This window comes from Varanus komodoensis, unplaced genomic scaffold (assembly GCF_004798865.1).
Source record: "Varanus komodoensis strain SLA01 unplaced genomic scaffold, ASM479886v1 scaffold26, whole genome shotgun sequence".
Lineage (NCBI taxonomy): Eukaryota > Metazoa > Chordata > Lepidosauria > Squamata > Varanidae > Varanus > Varanus komodoensis.
Genome location: NW_025335684.1, coordinates 2167151 through 2191860, shown reverse-complemented (window position 1 = coordinate 2191860; position 24710 = coordinate 2167151). Strand labels below are relative to the sequence as shown.

General features: G+C 52.4%; 1 protein-coding gene across 1 annotated transcript; it reads left to right on the top strand.

Moving 5' to 3' along the window:
• The first annotated feature begins 252 nt into the window (after positions 1-252).
• NT5M (5',3'-nucleotidase, mitochondrial) lies at positions 253-4678 on the top strand. Its single transcript, XM_044433648.1, has 5 exons — positions 253-272; positions 616-996; positions 1568-1628; positions 2049-2163; positions 2678-4678. Exons 1-5 carry the CDS (start codon positions 253-255, stop codon positions 2818-2820), a joined length of 720 nt encoding a protein of 239 aa, XP_044289583.1. The 3' UTR covers positions 2821-4678.
• Positions 4679-24710: the final 20032 nt, after the last annotated feature.

Genomic DNA, 24710 nt, shown 5'->3' with positions numbered 1-24710 from the left:
CTGCTGCTGCTGCTGCTGCTGCTGCTGCGGGGCGCCTGGCGACCGCCGGCGGAGAGGCCGCTGCCCCAGGGCCTCGCGGCCTCCCGGTTCCGCCCGGCGGGGAGCGGGGGCGGGGGAGGGAGCGGCAGGCGCCCCTGCGGGGAGGGAAAGGCGCCGTTCCCTTAGAAAAGTGCAGAATCGCTTCCGAGCCCTTTTCTCCTTCCTCTTTGCAACAGCCCTGCAAGGTAGGACACTTTTACTTACCTTTGGAACATGGAAGAAGTGAGGACGAGGTAGGTGACTTGACCCCTGGAGGAAAGTGGCCTCCAAGAGGAAGACCGAATCCTGTTTTGCCTAGTGCCAGTTCTACTCTTTGGGAGAGTTTCCCATACTCTCCCCCTGTGTGTGTTTTCATCAGAAGGCACGACTTAATTCCGTCAGAATTATGGAGGTGCAGCATACTCGAGAACTCTGATCAAAGCTTCAGATTTAGGAGAAACCAGGAATCACCCGTGGGTTATTTGAGGGTTGTTTCCCCCTCCGTCAGGCAATGCAGCGGACGTGCAGATGACATGGCAAGCCGGGGTAGTTGGGCAAACAGTGCGGGCAGGTGCCGGCGATAGTGATTATGTGAAGCCATGCTGGGCTGGGTGGACTGAGAGGGTCTGGCAGAGCGAGCGCTCCAAAGCATCCGTTGCTGCAGGCTGCCGCACGGGAGGAGAGAAGGAAAGCGGGGCCATTTCCGCAGCCCTGCTGGGTGAACTATTTTCTCCTCCTCCCTCCCCATTCCTCTTTCCTTGTATGCTGTGTCCTTTTAGACTGCAAGCCAGTGATTGTATGTAAATTGCCTGGGGGGGCTTTTTTGGCAGAGGAGCTATATAAAAATGCTTCTAATCAAGTTCCCCCCACCCCGCAGGAAAAGGCAATCAGCATTTGGGAGTCGAAGAACTTCTTCGTGGAACTGGACCCGCTCCCAGGAGCTGTGGAAGCTGTGAAGCAGATGGCCAAGTTAGAGGAGTGAGTTCGGTCCTAGCTATGCATACACCAGACTTCCACAACCTGGTGGCCTCCCTCCAGATTGGTTGGACTACCACTCCCAGTGTCCCCTAGCCAGCATGGCCATACTGCTTGGGAATGATGGGAGCTGGAGAAAGAATGGACAACTCCCACGTTCAAAAGCTGTTCTGACTGTGGCACATGGGGATTTTGGCCTAAGCAAGCAGAGGATTGTGTCTTTAACTCCCACACAGGACAAGGGTGGGCTTTTAGGGGAGGTGGGGGCCAGGCATGCAGCACCCCCCTTGCTCCAGCCTTAGTGCAGGTACACATTCTTTCCTTGAAAAAGGTCTTTGGTGCAGGCCTAGATTCCTTACTCACTAGAAGGGCAGGGAGCCAGGCTAAGGCCGAACTTGGAAAGCAGGCCATGCTGCTGCAGAAAACGGTAGAAAATCCATCTAGGACAGCTGCAACAATCCACGCACCACAGGGCTCTGAGATTCCGCCCCGAGGGCTGAACTGCAAACGTGAAGAACAAGGCAATTGTTCTCCCAACCCCACTCTCTCCCTTTTTTCCTTTTCTTTTTGGCAGGACGGACGTCTTCATATGCACAAGCCCCATCAAGAAGTATCGCTATTGCCCCTATGAAAAGGTAATGAATATATGTTGTGACTCTATCAATCAAAGGGCTGTTTTATTCTCTGCCGAGTACAGAGAGAGAGCGTCTGTGCATCCCCTTAAATTCCAGAAACACATTGCCAGGTACAAACCGTGCCAAGCACTAATCCAGAAACCTTTTCCCCAAGGGCGCTCTGTACTTGCACAGAAGTCCTCCACACAGTGAGAAGCAGCAGTAGGGCTGGCCAGGCAGGTTGGCCTCTATTTTCACCTCCTAGATCCCACCTGTTGACCATCCAGTTGCTGTCAAGGCATGGGGGGAGCAGAATTGGAGGGCTGCCCCCCCCAACAGGGGCCCCTGCCAAAATACCCCCGGGCTGCCCTCCTCATCCTCGCTTCCCCCGCATCCTGCCCACAAACCGTCTCTCGCGCCATTTCCTCTTCTGCTTTTCAGTATGCGTGGGTGGAAAAACACCTGGGCCCAGAATTTCTGGAGCAGATCGTTCTCACCCGGGATAAGACGGTGGTCTCTGGAGATCTGCTGATCGATGACAGGCCCGATATAATAGGTAAAAGGCTTGGCCCGGGGGCAACTGGCCAAGGGCCGGTGGGGGTGTTTGTGGGCACAGAAAGCCAAGCCCCCCTCCAGGGCGTCCCTGGGTCGGTCTTCCTCCTAAATACCCATGAATACAGTTGCTCAGTCAACTGCTAGTGTGCGGCGCTGGACACAACAGGCAGACTTCTGCGACTGTTCTGCAAATGAGTAATTTTAAACGACCTCAGAATTTGGGGCGGGGGGGTGTCATGTAAGATCCACAGAGCAGCGTCTCTGCTTCAACAGTGCAAAATCCTGCCCAAGATAAAGGATTTTTGCTGCCGCACACACCTGTGTTTACTGAGTGTCTTCCAGGTGTTGCCCAGACGGCCCTCTTTATACCCTTGAGGACTAGAAACTTTTCCCCCTTCTCAGGAGGCTGGCACTCCGCCCCTGCTATGAGATGGCATGCTCACAGGGTGGTGCGAGGAGCATGTTCCAGCCCCAGCATCCCTGGGCTGCTTTCACGAGCCGCCTCTGCTTTCCAGGCGCTGAGCGGAGCCCCAGCTGGGAACACGTGCTCTTCACGGCCTGCCACAACAAGCACGTGGCGCTCCCGCCTCCACGCCGCAGGCTGCACTCGTGGGCCGACGACTGGAAGACCATCCTGGAAAGCAAGCGAGCTCTGTAGAGCCAGCCAGCCCTTCGAGCGGCTTCCCGGCATGCCTGGCAAGGGGCAGGTTCGCCCGCAGGCCCGAAAGACGAGTGGAGACGCACCCCAGGCAGAAACGGGGGTGGCTGCATCTCTGGGTTCGGTTCTCCCAGGCAAAAGCTAACAGACGTGAAAGGCGAAAGTCTTCTGCGGGGAGCGCAGAAGAAAGCAGCCCCAGAGCGGCTTCCGGTGCAGAACCTGCTTGCGGGGCTGCAAGATGGCCCGTCGTGGCCGCGGGACAGAGATGCTGCCCACCTAGAAACGGCCGGTGTTTCCTGAGGACTCTGGGTGCCTGGCCCGATCGCCCCATCAGGGGTCTTCCCAAGCCCTGCTGAGCTTCACGTTTGGCCTCCATGGAGGTGGCCCGCTTCCTTCCCCTGCGCTCCCAGTGGGCAGCTCTCCATTACGGGGCCACGTTCACAGTCGCCTCTGCGGGGCGCCTTTGCAAAAGACACGTTCCGGGCCCCAAGCCCACGAAGCCGTCTCCTGCTGGAGTTCCAGGCCAACATCTCCGGCATGCAGGGGCCGGGTTCCCATTCGGTCGCCCTTTCGACTGCCAGTTCAGCCTCCCTCCCATGTAAGCCCAGCACAGGCCCCTCAGAGGCACGCGGGCCTTGGCTGCGCTTGGCCAGCCGGGGATGCTTGGAGCTGGAGCCCCCGCATGCCTGGACGGTGCTCTGTGGGGAAGGCGGCCTCGCCTCTAACCCTCCCCAGCAGCCAGCGGCCCGTGTCCGCCCTGCTCTGCCGCCTCATTCAGCTGCAAACGCACACGGCCAAGCAAGCCGCATCCCCGCCTCAGACCCCCACGCAGCCCGCCCCCAAACCTCTTCAGAGAAAAAGCTTGCGCCTCAGCCAGAAAGGGGCCCCACCTGGCTGGCTGGTTTTCTCCGCAGATAAATATTTATCTGCCTACTTACTCAGTGTACAGTAGGACACTTAGGCTTGTGAGTCCACAGCCTAGAGCCTGAAAACCGGCCTGCCATCCCACGGTGCTGCCGGCCAGAAGCGGCCCGAGTGGGTGCTCCGTCATGTGGGTCGCGTGCTGCTGGAGAGAGCCACGTCCAGGCGGGGCCTTCCTGCCTGAAGCCGAGCGGACGATGCTTCCTGCGCCCGGTCGGGTCAGGTCGCGCAGTCCCCTGCACACCTCACCTGGGGCAGGCAGATCCTGCAAGCGCTTCTCCCTCTTGCCGGCGGGAAAAATGCAGCCGCCACGGTTGCATAGCTAGCAGTTTCCTGTCTTTTAACAACAGCCTCCGGGCGCGACCCGCTGCCAGTTTAAGCAGGGAAAAGGCCAGTTTAGACGGGAAGATGTCTGTGGCTTGAGAGAGTCCTTTTTTCTGTCCAGACTGGCAGAAGGTTGCACTTAAAATCTGCTGACTGAGGCAAACAATTCACCCCGCCTTATGGCCGGGCCGGGCCAGTCCGGAAGTGGGACAAGCCCATACTGCAGTCATCCCCATGATAAGCTGGGCCCCATTTATTCCCAGTGCCAAAACATTTCTTAGATGGCAAAAACTTGTCCTCCAGTAGAAAAGCTTTGCAGCTTCCAAAAGAAGCCGCGGCTAAAGCTAAACATCTCTTTTTTCACAAATCAAAACCTGGCAGAACTGCAGAATCGATTTGGCGGTGGATGTCCAACATTTTCAGGTAGAGTTTTCTGAATTCGAATGTCTCCTGTACAATGAGAGAGAGCTCTTGAGTTGAAATGAATTTGAAAGGCTCAATGTCGGTTTGTTCGTCTGCATCATTTGACACCCCATCTGCTGCATCCGCTGTTGGAAATCTAGCAATGTGCATAACTGGTAGCATTGAAAAAATAAATTTGAATGCAAACCGATTTGAATTTTCGTGTGGAGATGCAAGCTAGATGGATCGCTGTAAGGACAGCAGGCTGTTATCTTGTATGCATTCACCTGGGATCAAGCCCCATGAAACACACTTCGGTTTACCTCTAAGGAGGCCTGTGCAGGACTATGCTGTTAGTTCCTCAAATTCATATCCTCTCCGATCCCAGGCCTTTAGTGAAAAATACAGCAAGCAGCATGAGCAGCACCCACAGTGAAGAACGGGCTGTAATGACTGAGCTGCAGTTGAAGCTAACGGGAGCTGTCTCGGATGGCAGAATTCCAGGTTTCCCAGGGTAAAAAGTCTCTGACATGGATTGTCAGGAGAAAATTCTACATTTTACCAGGCAAGGCCGGTGCCGCCTCTGTCCGTGAGGCTCTTAATCCATAGCAGCTTTTATCTGGAGCCTTGTGGGATTTCTCCATGGTGCTGCTCGACCTCCAAGGCAGGTTCCCTTGCAAATCAACAGCAACAACTTTTTCCTGTCGGAATTGCTAACTTTTTGGCCAGTCTCTCCTCGGAGAACCTGCTCTCTGGCAAGCCATGGAGCTAAGACACCCATTGTTCACTGCAAACCAAGCTGCAGTTCGAAGCACAGTAACAAGGGGCCGGGGGGAATGTAGGCAACCGGGATTAAGGAAAGGAGCCTTCCACGTGTGGGTCGTTGGCCTTGAAGCCTTGGTGCCTAAATTCCGATTCAGCCACCAGGGGGCGATAAGAGCAAAGAAATTTGCATTGCTGTCAAAACTAATTTGAGCAGAATTATCAAGCTGCTTTTTCTGGAAGTTTTCCTGTCTCCATCCCAGGAGCTTCTATTGAATCATGAGGGGGTGGGGGGGATGGAGAGGAGCCCTCCCCAGGTTTCCAGCCCCTTGACTAGGTAAAGGCTGTAAGGCACACCGTTTCCACAAAAGTTTTCGTACAGAACATACAGGAAAGGTTGAATAAGGTCCTTTGTTGTCATGAGGACTAGCAGCATGGTTCACGTTTCTAGCCCTTCAGCTGCCACTAAGTACATCCTCAAAGATTTAATCAAATACTATGGTACTAGGTTTGTCTCCTTAGGGGAAATATTAGAAACTTGTGCACATTTTTGGGAAAATCACCACAATTGACAGCAAATATCTCAGCACCAAAGTCTCAACATTACCAGTGTCCTGTCCCATTTGCCACAGGAAAGACAATTTTCCTCTTCCTACCAGCTGCTTCACCATAGTTCCTCCTGAACTGGTGGGAAAATGCATGAATGAACCGTGAACCAACATGCTGTGGCATCACGGAAGCTCAGCCAATCAGGCCAGAGGCATGACTATTTCTAAAACAAACATCATTTGTTATTCTTTTGAGTCTGGCCTGATTAAGTTTGCTCGAGCCGATTTGAAAAATCCTCGCAGGTGCAGTCACATGTCTTGGATCGATACCTACTCCAAAGCACAACCACCAGGAAAGGGCAGGGGAAGGGGTGGCCAGGGGACGAAATGGAGCACCTTGCGGAAGGGCCTGGCTGGCTGGCTGGCTGGCTGCAACCCAGCAAAGCAGCACTTTGCTAGAAGGGGAAGATGTGCTGCAACATTTTGGCAAAGGAACATGGCATCATGTTTCAAAGGATTCTGCAGTCCCCCGTTAGGTGGCGTTCCAGGCGCGGACAGCGTCATTTAATAGTCATTATACCCAAGAGGCGACTAGAAGTTTCTTGTTGCTGGTTTTTTGTTTTTTGTTTTTTGCTCTTCTGTTCTTTTCCATGAGAGACCATAAATTTCTTATCTCGCTTCTTGACTGGTTTGTCCTCCAAGCCCTCCTTGCTCCCAAAACATCAAAGATAAAAGAAGATATGTGGATGTGCCCAGGAAGTCTGAGAAACTTAAAGAAGGGCAGGGAAATAAACCTCATCGGAAACGAGTCCCATGGATTCAGTCCTCCAGGGGTTACAGAGCGATCCCAACAGGGCCCAAAAAGAAAAGGACTCAGGGCTGCGTGATGCACCCATGCACTCATTCATACGCAGAGATGCCCACTGGATAAGAAACTCTGCAAGACAAGGACCAGGGGACTGGCGTCCTTGCTCCTGGGCCAGCGTCGAGGGGAGGCGTGTTTGGACACCTGCTGGGGACCCACATTCCAGGAGGGACCGATCGATGCACCTCCCAGCCCTGGCTGCCTGCTTCTCCACCTGCCTGGCTTTGGAACAGGCAACAGGAGACGCAGGGGGCGACCCACCGGGCCGGTCAGTGCTGTCTACGCTGCAACCGTTGCTTAGGGGCAATTTCAACGTCCACGTGGTGGGCATGTCGTGAGTGGAGCCGGCTGGTGCCGGGGGTCAGACTAGATGGCCCGGGAGGCCCCTTCTGACTCTCTCTGCTTCCATGTTTCAAGGCCCCGTTCTCCCTTCATTGAGATTGTTGATATAGTCCCCTTAGCTTTTAAACCTGAAGTTTTCTGATTAGGCATTATACCTGTTGATATTAGTAAACAAGAAATGTACTTGATTTTACATGTAATTACTGTGGCGAGGATTGCATTTGCTCAATACTGGAAAAGTGAAGAGCCACCCACCGACAAGCTGATCCTAAAAAAGATCTTGGACTGTGCAGAAATGGATAGACTGACTTTGTCATTGAAGGAGAAAGAAGATATGGTCTTCTATCAAACTTGGGACTCTTTTTATCATTGGCTAGAGAAACGGGACTTCGTATAGATTTAAATATGTTTTTAAGTTATCAAAAATAGAAAAAATGTGAGGGCTGACCCAGCAGGTCCGATGTTTCCGATGACTGATGTTGTTTTTAGTTTTTCTTTGTTATAGGGTTATTTTGAATAAAACTTATTTAAAAGAAGAGAGATTGTTGATATAGTCCGTCTTTGGACCAGGTTGCCCCTCAAATGTTCAAATAGAAGACGATTTCTGTAAAAAAGGGCAGCCTGGGGCCTTTGAATATCAACTAGATGCAAAGGTCAGGGAGAGTAGGAGCCAGTCTGGTGTGGTGGTTGGTGATGAACTACAACTCCAGAGATCAGGGTTCTAGTCCTCACTCGGCCAGGAAGCCCAATGAGTTTGGGCCAGTCTGACCTGCCTCACAGGGTTGTTGTTGTGAGGCTCAAATGCCATATTTAACAGCGGCAGCAAACACCCCTGCTTCAAGGAGCATAAACATCCTACAGATGTAGCAATGGACACCTCTGTGTTGTTAACAACCCTTTCTGCGGCTCCATCGCAGGGTAGACTTGTGCTAAGCCAGATGCAAACATTTCAGCATTTAGAACCCAGCCCTTCTGAACAGCTGTCCAGGCGAAGGACCCATCTTCCTTTGCCACCGGTCACCTCGGCTTCATGGCTGAGAAGTGAGCGTACTCAGGAACAAGAAACAACGTACAAAAGAGGAGTACTTGATTCTGCATTTTCTTTCCAGCTCTATAAATGGATGTGAAAGTCTTCGGCACATTGACCTCGCTGAATCTCCAGGATCTATTTCTAAGGAGTACCGCACAGGCTGGAGTGTCGAAGTGACGCTGACACCTGACATCTCTCTGTCAATGACATCCGCAAGCACCTCTTGGGAATTAAAAAAGGCTCCCAGAAAAACATGTTTGTGGAAACTGTAGGTACGGGCCCACAAAATGTTGCATGTGTCACCCCTCTTCCCACTCCAGACCCTGACGCACCGCGGTGTTTTCCGGCCACCGCATGCCCACCAGCTCCCTTCTGCAGGTTTCCAGCCGCCGCTTGCTGCCAGACGAATCGCAGACTGAACATCCTTTGACGTCAAGGAGAGTTTGGTCAGCCCTGTTCCCTCGCCGGGGGAACAGCCGGGGCCCATGCCACTTTCAAGCCTGCGGCAGCTGAATAAAATTGGCAGGATTCTAGCGCTTCCTGAAAGAAGGGGTTGTTTCCAGCCGGCAGCCGGAGCCAGGGGGCCGACTGGGCATAGAACGGAGATTGGCCGCATCTCTGGCATTCCGCTCCGGCAGAAGCCACGGTCGACGGCATGGAGGAGAGCGAACCGCGTGGGCAGGCAGCGAGGGGCTTCCGTTGCATTGATCCGTGTGAGAGTCCCAAACACCTGGCTTTTGATCTTTGGAAATGCTTTTGGCATGAAAAGAGCTGGGGGGCTTTTTTTTGGCTCGGGGAGTCACTCCAGGGGGACACAGTAGAGGTTTATAACACTGTACAGAGTCTGGAGAAAGTTGCTAAAGTGGATTTTTTTCCCCTCCTCAAAGCACCAGAGCTATGCATGTGTGTCATGCAAAGAACCAGCCGGCAATAAAATTGGGGCAGGCAAAAGGGAGATCTTCAGAAAAGCACAGTTCATCTGTGGAACTCACTGCCACAAGAATCAGTGATGAGCGCTAGCCTAGATGGCAGAATGGAAGGATTAGACAAAACCCTGTGGGGAGGGGAGGCCTCCTGGAAGTTGGGGTGGCAGAGGGACTGGAGCGCTGGACTGGGACTGGGGAGATCTGGTCTCTGGTCTCCGCACAGCCATAAAGTTCTCTGGGTGTCTTTAGGGCAATCACCAAACGGGGACTGCGGTGTGCCAGGGAGACAAGCGGGAAAGTTGAGCTCATCCCTCGAAGCAGGGAAGGGACGGCGTAAGGTGGCAGCTGTGGATGAAGGAGGACTCCACCCGGACCCAAGCACACAAGGACAGGTAGCAAGATGCATTGCCTTGTACCGATCCACGGATAAGAACCCTCTTGGAAGAGCCTCTTTCGCACGTCATCTCTGAAGTCCCGGCGGAGTGGAGACCTTTCCAGTTAATCATTGAAGCTTCCAGGAGAGTCATACAAAGGAGATGGTCTGTTCTGAGCGTTAGACTTGCAAGCTGGTCACTGGGTTTGAGTCTTCTGAGTTACAGCTAGGCTGAAAAGATTCTGGACACCCTGCCAATCTGATTTCTTTTGGCCGTAAACCAATAATAATTCCTTATTGATCTTAAAAAAAAAAAAAAAAACAATCCAGCAGCATTCTTATTCTCGTCAGAGTAGATTTATTTCATCATTACATCTCCTAGAGCAATGTTAATTGCCTGTGCCAATTAAGATTAGACAGATAACCTTTGCAAGAGCTGAGCTGCGAAATGTGCAGAAAACTTACAGGAATGCCTGTACGTCAGTTTCAGGAAGATGATGGGCAAACAGCTGATGGAATCGGGAGCCCCTTGGCAGCCTGCTGCGCAGAAGGTTTCTTCTGGGTTGCTCATCATTTCTCCAAATGGGGACCATTTTCTTATACCGAAAGCCGAGTCACTGCTCCTGAGTCTTGGCCCACGAATACAGGGAAATCTCACTTTGCAGTGAGATTCTCACCTTAGGACGGCTTGTCCCTGTTAAATATGCCTCAGCACTGTGGCCTCAGAGTATTTCAGAGTTCTTCCTATGAGCAGGTAGAGCTCACTATGATCCCAGCAGGGGAATTCTACTCGGAGGGTCTTTCCTCCTACCCTTCGGGGGCCACTGCAGAAAGCAGCATGGGGTCACCTTCCTCCGATGTGGGTGTCCCAACATCAGGTGTGGATGCAAAAGGAGAGGAAGGGAGCCAAGTGGCTGAGGAGCTAGAAGATCCCAGAACAACCCAGCTGCTGGTGGAATCCACTTGGCATCATCCAAAAAGCAAGAGTCGGGAAGGCAGCAGGGCTCAGCTGTCAGAGGAATCCAGGACAGATTCAAATGTTGAAAACGACAGGGACTGTTGTTGTTCTCCCTGTCTTTTGTGGATTCTTTGGAGTTGTGGACACGCTTTTTACTGCTGAGGACAAGATTTGTGCAAATATGCACCAAATGGAACCATGTTCTTAGACATAATGTAAAACATAGAGAAATTCTGTCCGTGAACAAATTATATTTGACAAAACACAGGTTGCAAAATGGTGGTCCTAACATTTGCCTACTCATAACTAATTAAGAATGAGAAATTTGCTTCAGTTCATTTTTTAAATCAGGATTTGCCTAGTTCACACTTCACAGAGCAGACACAAACTTGGACACAATGCAAGTCCATTTGCAGAGCAAAGCAAAAAAAGACGAGTCTGACACCATCTGTCTGTAAGAAAAAAGTACTTTAAAAAGGCATCCTTTTGAAAAGCATACACTAAAACTCCCAGTTAATGGGAGAAGAATGCGTATACTTGAAGAGACACATGGCTCATGCGAACATTTGGAAAAATATGCTTGCAGATATACACGATTTTCATGAAAAAAAAAGGTTTGGAATATGAGACAGGCTCAAGCTGGAAGGAGCTTCAGCCCAGAAAGCGAAGCACTCCAACAAAGTCAGCGCTTGCTGATTCTCACATCCTGGCCCTGATCCAGTGGTTCTCTTCTGATGATCCCTGTGTTTTCCAGAAAGCTACTTCAAAGAAATTCGACACTGCCAAATAACAGTGTGCACCTATCACGGAATGCAGCACCTGGGCCTCCGGCCACGGGGAAGTGGAGGGGACTTCCCGGAGCTCCGCGTTTCCGAAAGAGGAGCGCTCACAGCTGCCGGGTTACCAGCACAACTGCTGCAGGGTGTGCGCGCATGAATTCAAAACATGAAGACAGCGTCATGTGCCTTTGAACTCCCAGGACTCCAGCGTGAGCACTGGACACCCACCAGGGCTGTTGACTTTTTACAGAACGATTCCCAAGCTCTGCAAAACCACCACTTGTGGCCGGGGGAAAGGAGACAGGCCGCTGAAGCCCCCGCTGCCTTGTAAACATTTTACTCAAAGAGCGACCTGGGAGGAGAAGAGGGATTTATGGTTCGAAAGGCACAATCATATCCAGCTTTCGCATTTTCCCACTGTGCAGGTTAAGAGGGGCAGTCGTTATTTCCCAATCCCCTGTTCCTGTTTTTTGCTGCCCAGTGGAAAATGTGCTTCTGTGCCCACTCCACGGCGCCTTTCCCAGTGCGGTCCTTGGTGAGTCAAGCAGCCCTCCTCCTCTTCGCCTCGCGTCCCAGGCCTGGGCACGGGTGAAAGAAGAAGGCCGTGTCATGTCCTTTGAGCATGCGGCCGAAAAGATGCGATCAAGGCGGCCTTGTTTTACGGCTTTTCTATAGAACTGCCTTTGGCTGAATAGAGGGGGAAATACTTTAAATAAACCTGGCTCCAAAGCGATGACGAGGCTGGTGCTCTTACCTGGCAGACTCAGTGGGGAGATCGTTCCACCGCCAGGGGATACCACTAAGAAGACCTCCCCTTCTAGCTGAGCTCCAAGGCGCCCTCAGAGTGGGCACTTGGAGGACGGCCCCGGTTATTGACCATGGCGTCTTGCGATTGGTGCATTTTGCCAAGTCCCACACAACACGCCATAGGTTCCAACAGTGCCTTGAACTGGGCTTAGATGCATACAAACCACCCTTTGAAGCCTCGGTGAATCCCCGAGAACAGCCATCCCCTGCCCTGGAGGAGGAGAACGGTCAGGCGGGAGGAGAAACCCGTTTCTGCTGCAACCGCGAGCAACTTTCCGGGTCTTTTGCAATCCCTTGGGAGCCCAGCTGAGGCAGGAGAACGGCCCCCAAGTTCGCCAGTCACCGTCATTCTCCCCCAGCGTGGGGAGGTTCTGCCATAGCTTTATGAGTGTGTTAGGTATACACTGCAGCCCCGCAGTGTATACAAAGATAAGAACAAAGCCGCGGGATGCGATAAGGCCCCGGCACTCGTTCTTTGCCTGAGCAGGTACTTCAACAGTGCCAAGGCGGACGCTGGGGTGTGAAACGAGGAGGAAAGGTGAAGCTGTCTGATCGGCCGAGGAAAAGTAGGGGACAGGCCATGACAGGCACGGAGCTGGAGGCAGGATCCTCGTGGGATCAGCACCGTGCTCGAGGCACTTCTTCGAGGAAGACCTGCCCCGCCACGGCCGAGGACTGTGGACGTAAGAGTCCACCTGCCCTTGGGACGCGGACTTTATCAGCCTCCAAGGTCCTCCGGCACCCACAGCGGACTGCAAGGAATGGAGGGGAGGTGCGGATGTCAACAACCGAGCCCTCTTTCCTGCAGGGTGGGAACAGGATGTTGCAATGCCAGGCTCGCTCTGCTTGGCGTTGAGCGGTGCTTGCAAAGAGCAGCCTCAGGGGTGAGAGGGGAGCCAATCCAGTGCCAGTGGCCTCTGCGGGCCAAAAAAAAAAAAAAAAAGACCCAGTTTCAGCTGCAACATGGGACCTGCCTTGGATGTTCTGCGGCATTTTATTTGTTTGCTTTTTTAACTGCTTGGGCCCATGTCTGCAGGACTTGGCCTCTTTCTGTCTCACCAAGCTGGGAAAGGTTTCTCACCAATAGAGGATGGTCCTGCATTTCATGCATAAAAGCTAAATTGGCCCTTATGATGGGGAACGGAAAGGTGGTCTTTATTGCCTAGGCATTACTGGAAAATTGCAGAACTCTGGACTTTTCTAAGGCATAATTGTTTAGAGGTTCTGTAGTCAAGTGCAGGAGCCTCCAGTTTTGCATGTGTTTAACAACCACGTTGGACCAGATTTTTAGAGCACAGAAAGTGTGCCATTAATTAGAAAAGCAAAAGCAACGCCTTTCCATCACTTTTGCATTTGCACCATTCCACAGTGCCACCTAGAGGCTACGTATAGGAAGAGCAGGAAAGAAACATCCCTTTGTGCATTGCTTGAATCTCCATTCTGAGATAAAAGTGAAAACAGATAAGCCGATTAACAGTGCGTTCGCCGCCTGGCATAGAAAAGCCCCGCATTTCTTCAGAGCAGACTTTCCATACTTTGCAACGCCACGTTGCCCAAACAGGTTCACTGCCAAACATTTAGCTAGAATCTGCTCCCCTGCCATTTCTTCCCAAAGTCCCACCTTTGGAGCAACCAGGAACACATATTCTCCATCGTCTGCACGGCCACTTTTAGATACTTGAAGGCTGCCCCTGTGCCCCCCTTCCTCTTCTCTTCTCTTCTCTTCTCTGGGCTAAACGAACCTGGCTCTGAACGGCCGCAAATGTTTAGCATCTACTTGTTGGGCCAGGTAAGGCTGGTGTGATTCCCATGGCTGGAGCACACTCGGTCTGCGCGGAGGAGCACTGGCTCCTTCGGTGCCCCTCACAGAGGCAGAAGTTCTCGCTGGCAATTTCCACCGTGCGCTGTTGCTGTTATGAAACACGCAGCAGGTCCGATAAGCAGATAATGTTAACACCCTGTCCTGCCCGCTAGATTAGGGTTATCAATCAAAGTGCTTGGGAACAACGAACCCGTTAAATCAATATACTCACAGCCCTGCCATTCCGGCTAGGCGGTGTTTGGAGTGGGAAAGCTCCGGCTGGGCCTACAGTTCAGCAGTGGGGCAGGGAACCAGCCATGCTCCCGGCTGTGTGACAGGCATCCATCGTGCTCCAGTCGGGGGGTGTTAAAATGGCCAGCCTGATAGGAGACCTACAGGTGGGGATGGAGTGGGGTTCTCAAAGAACTTCCTTCCAATTTGGAAGTCGTGCGAAGTCTGCATTATGGGAGCTGATGTGAAAAAAAGATTGCAAACAAGGAGAAATGTGAAATGAGTCTTCTGGACTCTTCTAGAACCCGAGACTTTGACCGAGCAGACGCACTTCTGCTGTCTGTGCCAAAGACACTCCCAGACACTCCCATTGCTGCTGTCTTCGGAGTTAAAAAAACAGACGATCCTTCTGGTCAATGAGGGGAAAAATCTCGCACTGTCCGGCACTTTAATTGAGAGTTGCCCTGAGAAAGAGCTGTCCGGGAGGCTTCGTCAGGCGAAATGGCTCCAAACAAGTGTGCGGTGGAACACACAAGCAAGCGCAAGGAGCAGACCGGGCGTGGGGTCCGGGGGGTCTCCGTCACTCTCAGGACGGAGACGGCAGACCCACTGGAAGGGGCTGGGGACATCAGGGCTGGCTGTGCCTCGATCTGCCTCCTGCGTCAGGTGAACGCAGGCGTTCTTAGCAGCCAGAGCTGAAGTATCTAGGAAAGTGACAGCCCTCATATTAGCCAAGCCGGAGACTCACTCAGGTGGTGCGCAATGCAAAAAAAGCCGACTGAGGTGGAATGGTGCAGGAATTTGGAGGGGACGGAAGCCCCAAATGCAAAGTGAGTTCTAATGCTTTGCCCAGCTCCCGGCAGGCCCCGTGCCTTGACGTGCAGCCCCGTGCACTGCTGGCGTCCACAGTACGGGGTCCCCGCTGCCTTGGCTGCTGGAGGAAGCGTTGCCATTGCTTGCTGAGTTCTTTGAACCCTTCTCTTCTGTCTTCTGGCCTTTGCGACTCTCGAGTGCAGCCGAAAGGGGGGCTGGCAGAGGGCTGGTTCCCCAAAGCAAGGGGGCTTTTCTCTGCGGAAATGCAAGAGAGCCCTGGAGGAAGATTAGATTACGGGGAGGTGAATGGCAAAGCTGTGCATGCCGGGAACCAGTCTGGCAGGAGCAAAGGTCAGTGCCGTGAAACGGCAGGCTGCAGCTCACCATCCTTGGCAGGAGGAATCCAGACGCTGCGAGGTGCCAGGAAGCCATCCCTGGCAGCAGCGGACCTGGGAGCGAGCCCCTCCAAAATGTCCCGGCCGTGACAGCCGTGCTCAGCGCTCGCAAATTCAAGGCCGCGACTTCCTTGATGGAGTCCATCCAGAGGGGCGCTCCTGCCCAGTTCCAGTTTAACAGGAATATCAACAGCATTACGACAAAGAACCTCGGAACGGTCACCATCGCTCACGAGCCCCTGTGCAGCCGAGTGAAATGGGGGCACGCAAAATATACTGTTGGTTTATTGGTGTGCTTGTTTCAATTATAAGAACAATCATCCTGTTATTATATAATAATTCTAAATTTGCATCTACACCAATAAATCAGCACATGCAAATCTTATGCCATTTTTAATCAGGTTGGGAGATTTATTTTAAGAAGTTGACGTCCACCTGGACGTTCTTTCCTTCAGGGCAAGAGATGCAACATTCGTACTTCGTGGAACCAACCCCATCTCTGCCACCTTGCCTTCAAAAGCAACCGAGAGGCTGTTCTGAGGGGTTTTAATTCTTCGGCCCCTTTTCAAGGGATCCAACACGGGGTCCCTTTTCGATGTACTTACTGCTTCATGCCCTTTTTCTCCCATTAAGCACACCGACAACTGCTTTAGCCCAGAGTAGCCGGGTTGTCTTTTGGTATAATGCCTTTGTGCTAGATAAAAAGCCCCGCACATAAACAGGCCGAGACAGTAGGGGTGCTTTGTGAAAAGAACGAAAGAAAGAGAGACAGGGGAGTAATAATAAATTTTCGCTATTCATTCCTAGAGAAATTTGGAGCAGCGTTTGAGGACAAAAGTCAGGTGTTCTTTTTTCATATTCTCCTTGCAAAGGCTCATGAGAGAACAACCATTTAATTTTCTTTTTACCGACATAAAAATGTTGCTCTTGTTTGCTTTCACCGGGCTCCGCTTTTCACAAGCCCCTTCTGTTGCAGCACTGATGTGTTCTGCCCATCGTGAGACTCGACTCCAGTAAAAACAAGGCCAAAATGAAGGCACGACCCCTTCGCCAGCTCCACTCTTTGCAAAAAAGCACCCAGCCTCTATGCATTTCTGCCCAGGCCTTATAGTTGGAGCTGTCTGCACCCTTTTCAGTGGTAAATGTCGGATTCTCTTATTTAAAACCTTGCCGTCTCCCTCCAATTAAGCTGAATGAGGCAGACAGTGGGCACCGGTGGGGAAGATATTCGCATCTCTCTGCTCCACGCTGGTTGAGGAAAAATCAAAAGTTCTGGTTGCTGATTGAGGTGAGCTCTCTCTACCTGATGAAGGGGCCACTGTCTAAGCAGGACAGCTTGTCACCTGTGGGGTCTTTGTAGAACTAGAGTCACGGGGTGAACGTGTGAAATTATCCCCTGGCACACAGTCATTTCCCCTTGAGTGGGAAGGAGAAGATTTGCCCTCAACTGGGCACTTGGCCCGCCTCGAAGCAAAGCCAGATGAGGGGCGTAAAAATGGACCTTGATCAACCCCTTTCTGGGCCGCATGATCAAGCAGGAGTTCCGCCATCCTTTCAACAGAGGCAGCCCAATGATCCAAAGTTCTCTAGGAAGGCAGATTTTCAAGCCAAGCCACCGACTTTCTCTCCCCTGGCATCTAAGCAGAGCCCCGCTGGATCAGGAGAAGCGTCCTGCTGCCCCTGTTCCCTGTTTCCAGCAGTGGCTAGCCTACAGTCTTGTAGGAAGCCCGCAAGCAGGATAGGAAGACCACAACCATCCTTGTCATCCCAACCAGCATCTGCCACTCCAAGAGGTAGACTTCCCTTGAACATGGAGCTTCCATTTTGCTATCAAGAGCTGCCTGGTTGGATCAGGCCAAAGGTCCCGCACACTCCCGGCTATGCCCTTCCTCTTTCTGCATTCCGGCCCCGTTGTCCCAGCCGAGGGCGCCTGTCCTTGTTCCCTATTGAAGGTCGCAGGGGGACGGTCTCCAAAAAGAGGAAGCAGCAGAGAACGTGCTGAGCACACCGGAGCTCCATGTTCCACTCCCGGCATCTGCAGGCCAATAAAGTTGTCCGGGGGCAGGCCTGGGGAATGCCCCCTGGCGCTGAGAGCTGCAGCCGGGCAGAGGACTCGGTCCCGGGCTAGGAGGAGGCCTGACACCGACGCAGCGCCGCAGCCTTCCTGGCTCCGCTGAAGACGCTTGCGGAGGCCGCTCAGGACTATATGCTCCTGAGCCCAAGGGCAGGAGGGCGGCCCTCCAGGTCCCTCCACGTGCAAGAGCAGACGGGGGCAGCAGCGGGGACCTTCCTCCGCATGGCCGGTGGGACAGCATTCTGCACCCGGCTGGGGAGCTCCGAGCGAGCCGCACGGTCCACAGCTTCAGCCCCGTGCCGGGACCACGCTCGCCCTCATGGCCGGATCAGCCATGCCCCCCGAAACCCGGCCGAGGCACGCTCAAGCAGAGACTCGTCCCAGAGACGGGTGCTGGCCAATTCAGCCACGAGGTATGAATCAAGAAAGGATGAACCGCCTGTCGCGAAAGCCAGCGAGCTCAGCCGCCCGGTGCAAGCTGAACGGAGCCAGCCAGAACAAGCCCCTTCCAGCTCAGCGCCTGGCCTGGCTTTCCCTCCAGCTGGAATAATTTCGATCTGTCTTTCCCTCCTGTAAAAGAAAGACTAAAATGAAATTAAAACCACCCTCGATGGGAGGAAACATTCCCTGGGGGTGAAGCTGCTGAGTTAATTAACACGTTGGAATTTTGTTTGCAGCTATCGCCTCGAGGAAAAAAAGGGGGTAAACACTTAATATTATCTAGACAAAACTAAGGAGAGTACAATTTAATGGTCCTGCCAATTAACCTAGATCTACATTTTCTTTCCTAGCTGAGGCAAAAAGGCTCAGTGATGCAATTGCCTCTGGAAGTGGGTAAATTTGCTCCTCAAGTCATTTTAGGTTGCATCACATCTACTCCATTTTCATCTGTGGTAAAGGCCTCTCGTTAAGAACTGGGGGCAGGGAAGAGTTTGAAAGATGGCAGAACGGCCCAGGTGGGTGGGTGGTCCTCCAATATCTTTGCCCTCTGCAAAAAATTTTCAATCATTTTGGTGCAATATCGATTGTACAGTCAAGTAACTAGGGTTGGATAAGAATTTTGTTTTGGTTTATGTTTGGTTAGGAATTACCTGGTTTGCACCGTCTAGATCAGACATGGACACAATTTGCAGTCAAAGACATGGACACAATTTGCATTTCTATACCACCCTAGTAGCCCAGAGGGCTCTCTGGGTGATTAAAAACATTAAGTGTATGATTGGCAGACACCCAAAATGCACTTTAAAAATGACAAATACATACTTTGGAAAAACGTGCACAGATATGCTTTAAATAATGGCGGAAGGAGGCATATATTTCAAAGCGAGTGGCAGGTGGGGTGGGTGGGAAGTCTGAATTCAGAGCACCGGGATTCCAGCATTTGCCCACCGGTTCTCCCCGTTGACTGGCAGTGACCCTCCCGAGTTGAGGACTTTCCCATTCGCTGCAGCCCAGTCCTCTAAGCGGGAACAGCATTCCCTTAAAAATGGCTCTTCCGCTTTTCCTCCGAAGCAGCTTACAAAATCATGCAAAAAAGCCGCAACTTTCGGCTTGCCGGGGAGGGCGGGTGCCAGCAACTGGGAAGGCCCGGGCTTCCCTCGCGGCTCCCAAGCATCTTGACCGCTTTGAGCAACTCGCCAGGGATGAGCTTAGCTTCCCCCAACCTGACTCTCGCACGCTCCGTCAATTACAACTCCCATCATCCTGTATGCCTCAGGAGTGAACCCCACCCCAAAAGAAGCTCTGTGGCGTTCCATGGAATTTGGCACAGGCGTAACGCCACCGTAGGGAAAGATCCTGGGAATGTCTGGACAGAGAAAAGCTGTGCAGCTCACAGCAAGCCCCAGCTAGGGTAGGTTTTGTGCTGCTCTGGGCTGATAGAAGCAAAACATGCAGTTTCTTTCCCCTGCCCTTAAGGCCTTGGAGAAGTCGGAACAGGCCATCAGCCAGTGCCCACTGCAAAGAACAGCCCTTGAAAAAAATCCAACATTTCAATTTGGAAAAAATGAAAAAAGTCAATTTGGAAAGCAACGGAAAAATCAGTTTGAAAAGAGCGAAAAGCAGTTGAGTCTGCTAAAGAAATTCCGGATCGTGTCCCTCTGAGATGCTAGAGCGCAGCTGCTCTGCCTCCGTTTGTCTCCTCCAAAGCGTCAGGCTGGCGCACTTCCTCCCCAAGGCATTAGCACAGCCGAGTCGGAGCTCCCAAAGTTTCGGCACCCCCTCCCTCACAACCCCCCTCCAGTTTTATCTCTCTCTGTTTGCCCCCGTGGCTTAGCCTGCCCGTCAGCCTGGGCCATAAGGACACGTGACCCCGTAGAGAGAATGGAGTTCTCCTGGCTTTACGTCAGCGAGCACTGGGGATGCAGTCCAGCCCTGGGTCAAGCAGCGTGGCCTCTTCTTTCGCCCTTGCAGGAGAAAAATGTGCCGAGCCACTTCCCATAAACCGAGTGCTCCAAGCCAGCACGTTTTTGCGTCTTTTTCCGACTGATGAAAATTTAACAGTTGCCACACGTGCCACGGCAAGCGAAACGACAGGCCTGCATGCCCAGACCGAACAAAATGAGGCTCATGCCTTTTCAGGTCTGTGGGCCGCTGGCTGGAGAGGTGAGGATTTCCCCCTGGGGCAAAGGAGACTGAGCCCAGCTAAGGAAGCTCCTGATTCAGCCCAGGCACCCCCAAGGCCTCACCAAGCCCAGGGAAGTGGTTCTCCAGCCCTGATGCAAACCAGAAGTGGGCAGACACCAGACCTGTCAGCCCTAGAGCGCCACAATCCTCCAACCACAGCCAGGTACAGAAGACACACGCTTAGCATTCAAAAACAGGGTGCCCCTGAGCATGTACTGTGTGCATGAACACATCTTCTTGATCAGAATGTGGCTTGCAGACCTCGGCTTCCCCCAGACTTGATCTAGGTGGGGAAATGGCTGTTCTGCTGCAGCTCTCAGCTCTAGGAACCGCTTCTCAACTTACTGCCGCTCTCCCAGAGGTCAGCTGAAATAGATCCAGCTCTACTTTCTTCCAAGCCTTGACCTAGAACAGGACAGAACATAGCTTGGTGTTGCAGAGAATCAGCAGCTGAGGCATATTTTGAAGTATATCGTAGGAATTTTCTCTACCACAGAGCCAAAAATCATCAACAGAAAAGAGGGGATTGCTGGCTGATCCACATTATGAAAACAGGGGTGATGCGAAAGCCGGCCCGATTTCAGCGGGGAAATCTGGAGGATAATTAAGCACCCTAATAAATAATAAAGATTCAGTCGAATAACTTTTCCCATGGCACAATGTTATCCTTTGTTGGCATCTCCCAAGGGAAACCAGGGAGATGCCAGCATGGAACAATTGGGGGTCAGTCTGAACTGGATCTACAGTTTGGAAAGAGCTCGTCTTGTGACCGGTTGGAAGGTACAGGGCCTCCGGGGAGGATCAAGGCATTCATACAAAAAGCAGCAGAGCTGGGACACCTCCTGTTCCCAGTATTGCACAGCATCACCCAGAGGCAGTGTGGACCAAAGGTTACAGCCAAACAATGGCCATAATTGTTCCCGAGTGCAAAGCAAATTTACACAAGAGGATTATCCAGCACAACATTTAATCTGCGGTGTCTTAAACACGCACCCGGTTGACTCCGTGTTCTGTACTTTCTCTTCTGCTGCCGATTCTGCAATATCTAAAGTGCTGGGTCACTGGCAAGCAAGGTTTGCTCCCTTTTCGGGGTTGCTAAATGCAACACTGATAAGGGACAGGACAGGATGGACGCCAGCGGCGGAGTGGAAGGGCCATAAGAAGACCGCTGAGCTGCCACTTTTTTCTTCAAGACCATCATCCCCAGCTGGAAGGACGACCTCATGGCTTCAGGCCAGGGGTGGATAAACGCAGGATGGCGGCCCCAGCTGGTCTTCCTGAACCTGGTCTTGATTTTGAAAGACGGGACTTGGAGCGGAGGAGGGCCCTTTCTAAAGCACGGCTGCCCTGTACTTTGGGAATGTGTGGGCGGAGGAAGGAATCGACCCCTTGCCCCTCAGAAGCACTGGACTCCTGAGGGGCAGGCCCCTATCGGCCCCCGGGGGCCCACAGTGGGCCGCCGGGGGCAGCCAGCCCTCTCCTCCCGTCCGTTCTGACCGGCCCACCACCGTTTCCCGTCTCTGTTTGGTCTGCCTGTCGCACTATCATCTCTGGCTGGCCCTGGGCTGGTTTCGCAACAGGCCTCAATTTCCCTGAAACTCTCCCAAGCCTGCAAACAGCTGCAGTTCAAACCACCATGCTTCTGAGATGGCTTGGAAGGAAAGCAGCCACGGGCCGTGGCGGCCGGATGAGCCCCATCCAAACAATCGCCAGCTGGGCCAGATGCTCCCACGGACAGCCCTTGCCGGGACGGGGAAGCCTCACACCACCAGCCAAAGCAACCTCAGAGCACCCCTCCCAAAGACCTCGGGCTTCGGCAGCCTCCGTGGCCCCGGGACCCTCTTAAAAAACGGCGGTGCCCACGTCCGGGAATGCGGCCGGAGGAGGCAAGCGCAAGCCCGAGCTTCATCTGGATTGGATGCATGCAGCAACTGGCAGGGGACGGCGCCGTCTGGCAGGGGGTGGACGGGAGCCCCGGGTGCTGCGGGGGGGCGGGGGGCGACGCTTCTAGGAAAGGGGCGCCTGTGTGGATTCCCCTGCCGGGCAAAGAGACGCTTTGGCCAGGCAATTCAGAGCAGGCAAATAACCCGGCGGAGAGTTTTCCCTCTCAACCAGAGGCAGACTCTGGACTCCTTCCAACCACCAGTGCCACCCGTGGCTTTTAGGTTTTGGTGGGCAACCACACAAGCGCTCAGGACCAGTGAGGGTCACCATGAGAGCATCTGGCTGGGCCTGTTGGCTGGGCCATTCTGAGAGCTGTAGGGTTTTTGTCTGTCTAAACATGTACAGAATATCACTGTAAATACACCGTCCCAATCTCTAGTGGGGAGCTTCCCAATTAGGTACCTAATTAGGTCATTTTTGCTATTGGGAGTAAAATTCTATCATAGACTGATCCTTTGTTGTGATCCAGCAAGGTTACTTTTATATTGAGCTCAAACTCATAATAATAATTATAATAAACTGAATGCTACTTCCGTCCTTCTGTTTGGTGATGTTTCCTCAGCCTTTCAGTTGCCCAAATATTTGAGAACTGTTATCAGGCAGTGCATGAAGTAATAATCTCTCGGTCAAATAATTAATGCTTAACTCACATTTGATGACTAAGATCTTCTGGCACACTATTATTGCTCGATTCCAGAAATCTCTGAATTAAAAAAGAGCACATGTAGTAAATTTCCTGTGCTTTTGTCCAAAGCGATATCTTTGCATGAGCCCTTTTCCAGCTGTGGCTAATGGCGACAATGAACAGCCACTGCGTTTAAGCCCCCGAGGGCCAAATTACGTCTGATCGTGGAGACTGATGACTGGATCCTTTCACTGACACACGTAGCCACAAAACACCCTGGAGAAGGGCAGATATATAACAGGGCCCTTGACCTGTCACTCAGAAATAATCCCCGTTAACTGAGTCCCAAGGAAGCCTGCAGAGCAATCAGCCTGACCTGCAGAAAAAGGCCCTGCGCTGCAACATTTCGCTACAGATCCTTCTGGCCTTCTTCTATTTTCTTTCAGAAGAATTGCAGGAACTTCTGACTTGGATCAGGCCCTTGGCCTAGGCAGGGCAAACAAATCCCATATGAAAAATACGAGAAAGGGCAAGGTTTAAAGACATCCCTCCCCACCCCACCCCCTCCAGGGTTTGGGTTCTGCTCCAATTCTGGCACTAGCAGCTCCTTTGAAAGTCGCAGAAAGGAGGGCAGATCGTGGGGTCTTTGCCATCTTGCCTTGCTGCTGCTCAGCACGGGCATAGAAATGCTTCCTTTCCTCCTCTGATAAATAGCAGGTTTCCTCAATCTGCCGCCTTCCAGATGTCTTGGATTGCAACTCCCATCATTCCTGGCACTAGAGCCCCCTTTACAGAGGACAGCTCCCTCTCTTGAACGATTGCGGTCTAAAATAAATTCTACAAAACCAGAAAGCTGGCTGCATCGACCCAACCGTGAGATGCCCTGTCGTTCTCTTTAAATGACAATCATCATTCCAAATCGGCATCGATACTTATCAAACAGGACAGGCAAAGATCATGCGAAGCAGCCCCATCTCTCATCACTCTTTGGGGCGATTCAGGACTGGAGGTGCCCACGCCATCCCGAGGACGTAAAACACACGGGGCAGTGAAGGGGAGGCTGGGGCGCGACAGAAGCCCCTCTCCAGCCCCCACGCCTGGCCTGATCCTATCGGCAGAGTGCCAGTGTGCGCGAGCAACACAACGCAACACAACACAACACAACGCAACACAACGCACGTGCCAGCTCTCTCCACACATGCTGATAGATGGTGAAAATCTCCACCTGGGGCACTTCACCCCCCCCCCATCCCCAGATGGCCTTTGTCCCCCGTCTGCAATCCGGGCCATGGAACAGTGGCTGAATCCGCAAATTTGGCCCTCCCCGGGGCCTAATTTCCCCTATCAGTCCACGCTAACAAACCTTAATAAGTAGGTTTTGCCTTTGGACTGCCAGCCATAGTCACAGCAAGAGACTCGGAGCACCAGTTTAAAAAGACATACACAGATCAATATGACTTCTCGTGCCTTTTGAAAACACTCCTCTGTAAAAGGATTTCGGCAGTCGCGTTTTCTCTCCCCCCGTCTCGCTCACCCAGCTCACGTGGCGCTCATTTTCACCCAGCCAATTACTTCTTATCAATTTTCTCGGCTTTGTAAATACCAAGAATATCTTGATTGTTCCTGTATTAGAGTTTGCGGAGGTGACGGTGATGAGAAATTACAGAAGCGCAGGCACAACCGTGCTGAGAGAAGCCACCGCCGCAGCAGCAAAGGCCAAGGATGTTTTCTTGTTTCCAAACATTTGAGGGTAAACACTCAGCCTCGGCCCAGCTGATAAACCGGCTCTGCTTTGTCAGCCTTTTTGAGGTTTGTTCCCGGCCGTTCTCATATTTTGGCATGTGATATGCCCAGGGAACATGTAATCTTGTTCTCAAACAAGCCCCTAAAAATATGGGAACTCAAGGTGCATTACAGAGGAGCCAGCTGCTTGGCTCGGGCTGAACCGCAGTCCCAAGAAAGACCTTCCTGTAGGTCCAAAGAGTACAAAATTGCTGGGAAATGCTCTGGTTTTGCTTTTCTTCCTGCAGGAGTAGAAGAAACGAACTCCTCTGGTGAGCTTGGGCGGAAGGAGCGATGCCGGAGGAAAGGCCAGTGAACGCCACACTGGAGGCAGAGTATTTAGGAAAACCAACCGAGAGCACATTTGTCATGACACACACTTTGTCCTCAGAGGCACCTTTTGTGTTTATTTTTGTTATTGTTGTGTAGGCCTTTTTCCCTTTTATACCTCTTCCTCTCCATTTTGTCCCCACAACAACAACCCTGTGAGGTTGGCTAGGCTGAGCGCCCCTGACTGGCCCAAAGTAACCCTTGTGGGTCATTTTTTCCAGTCTAAAAATGGA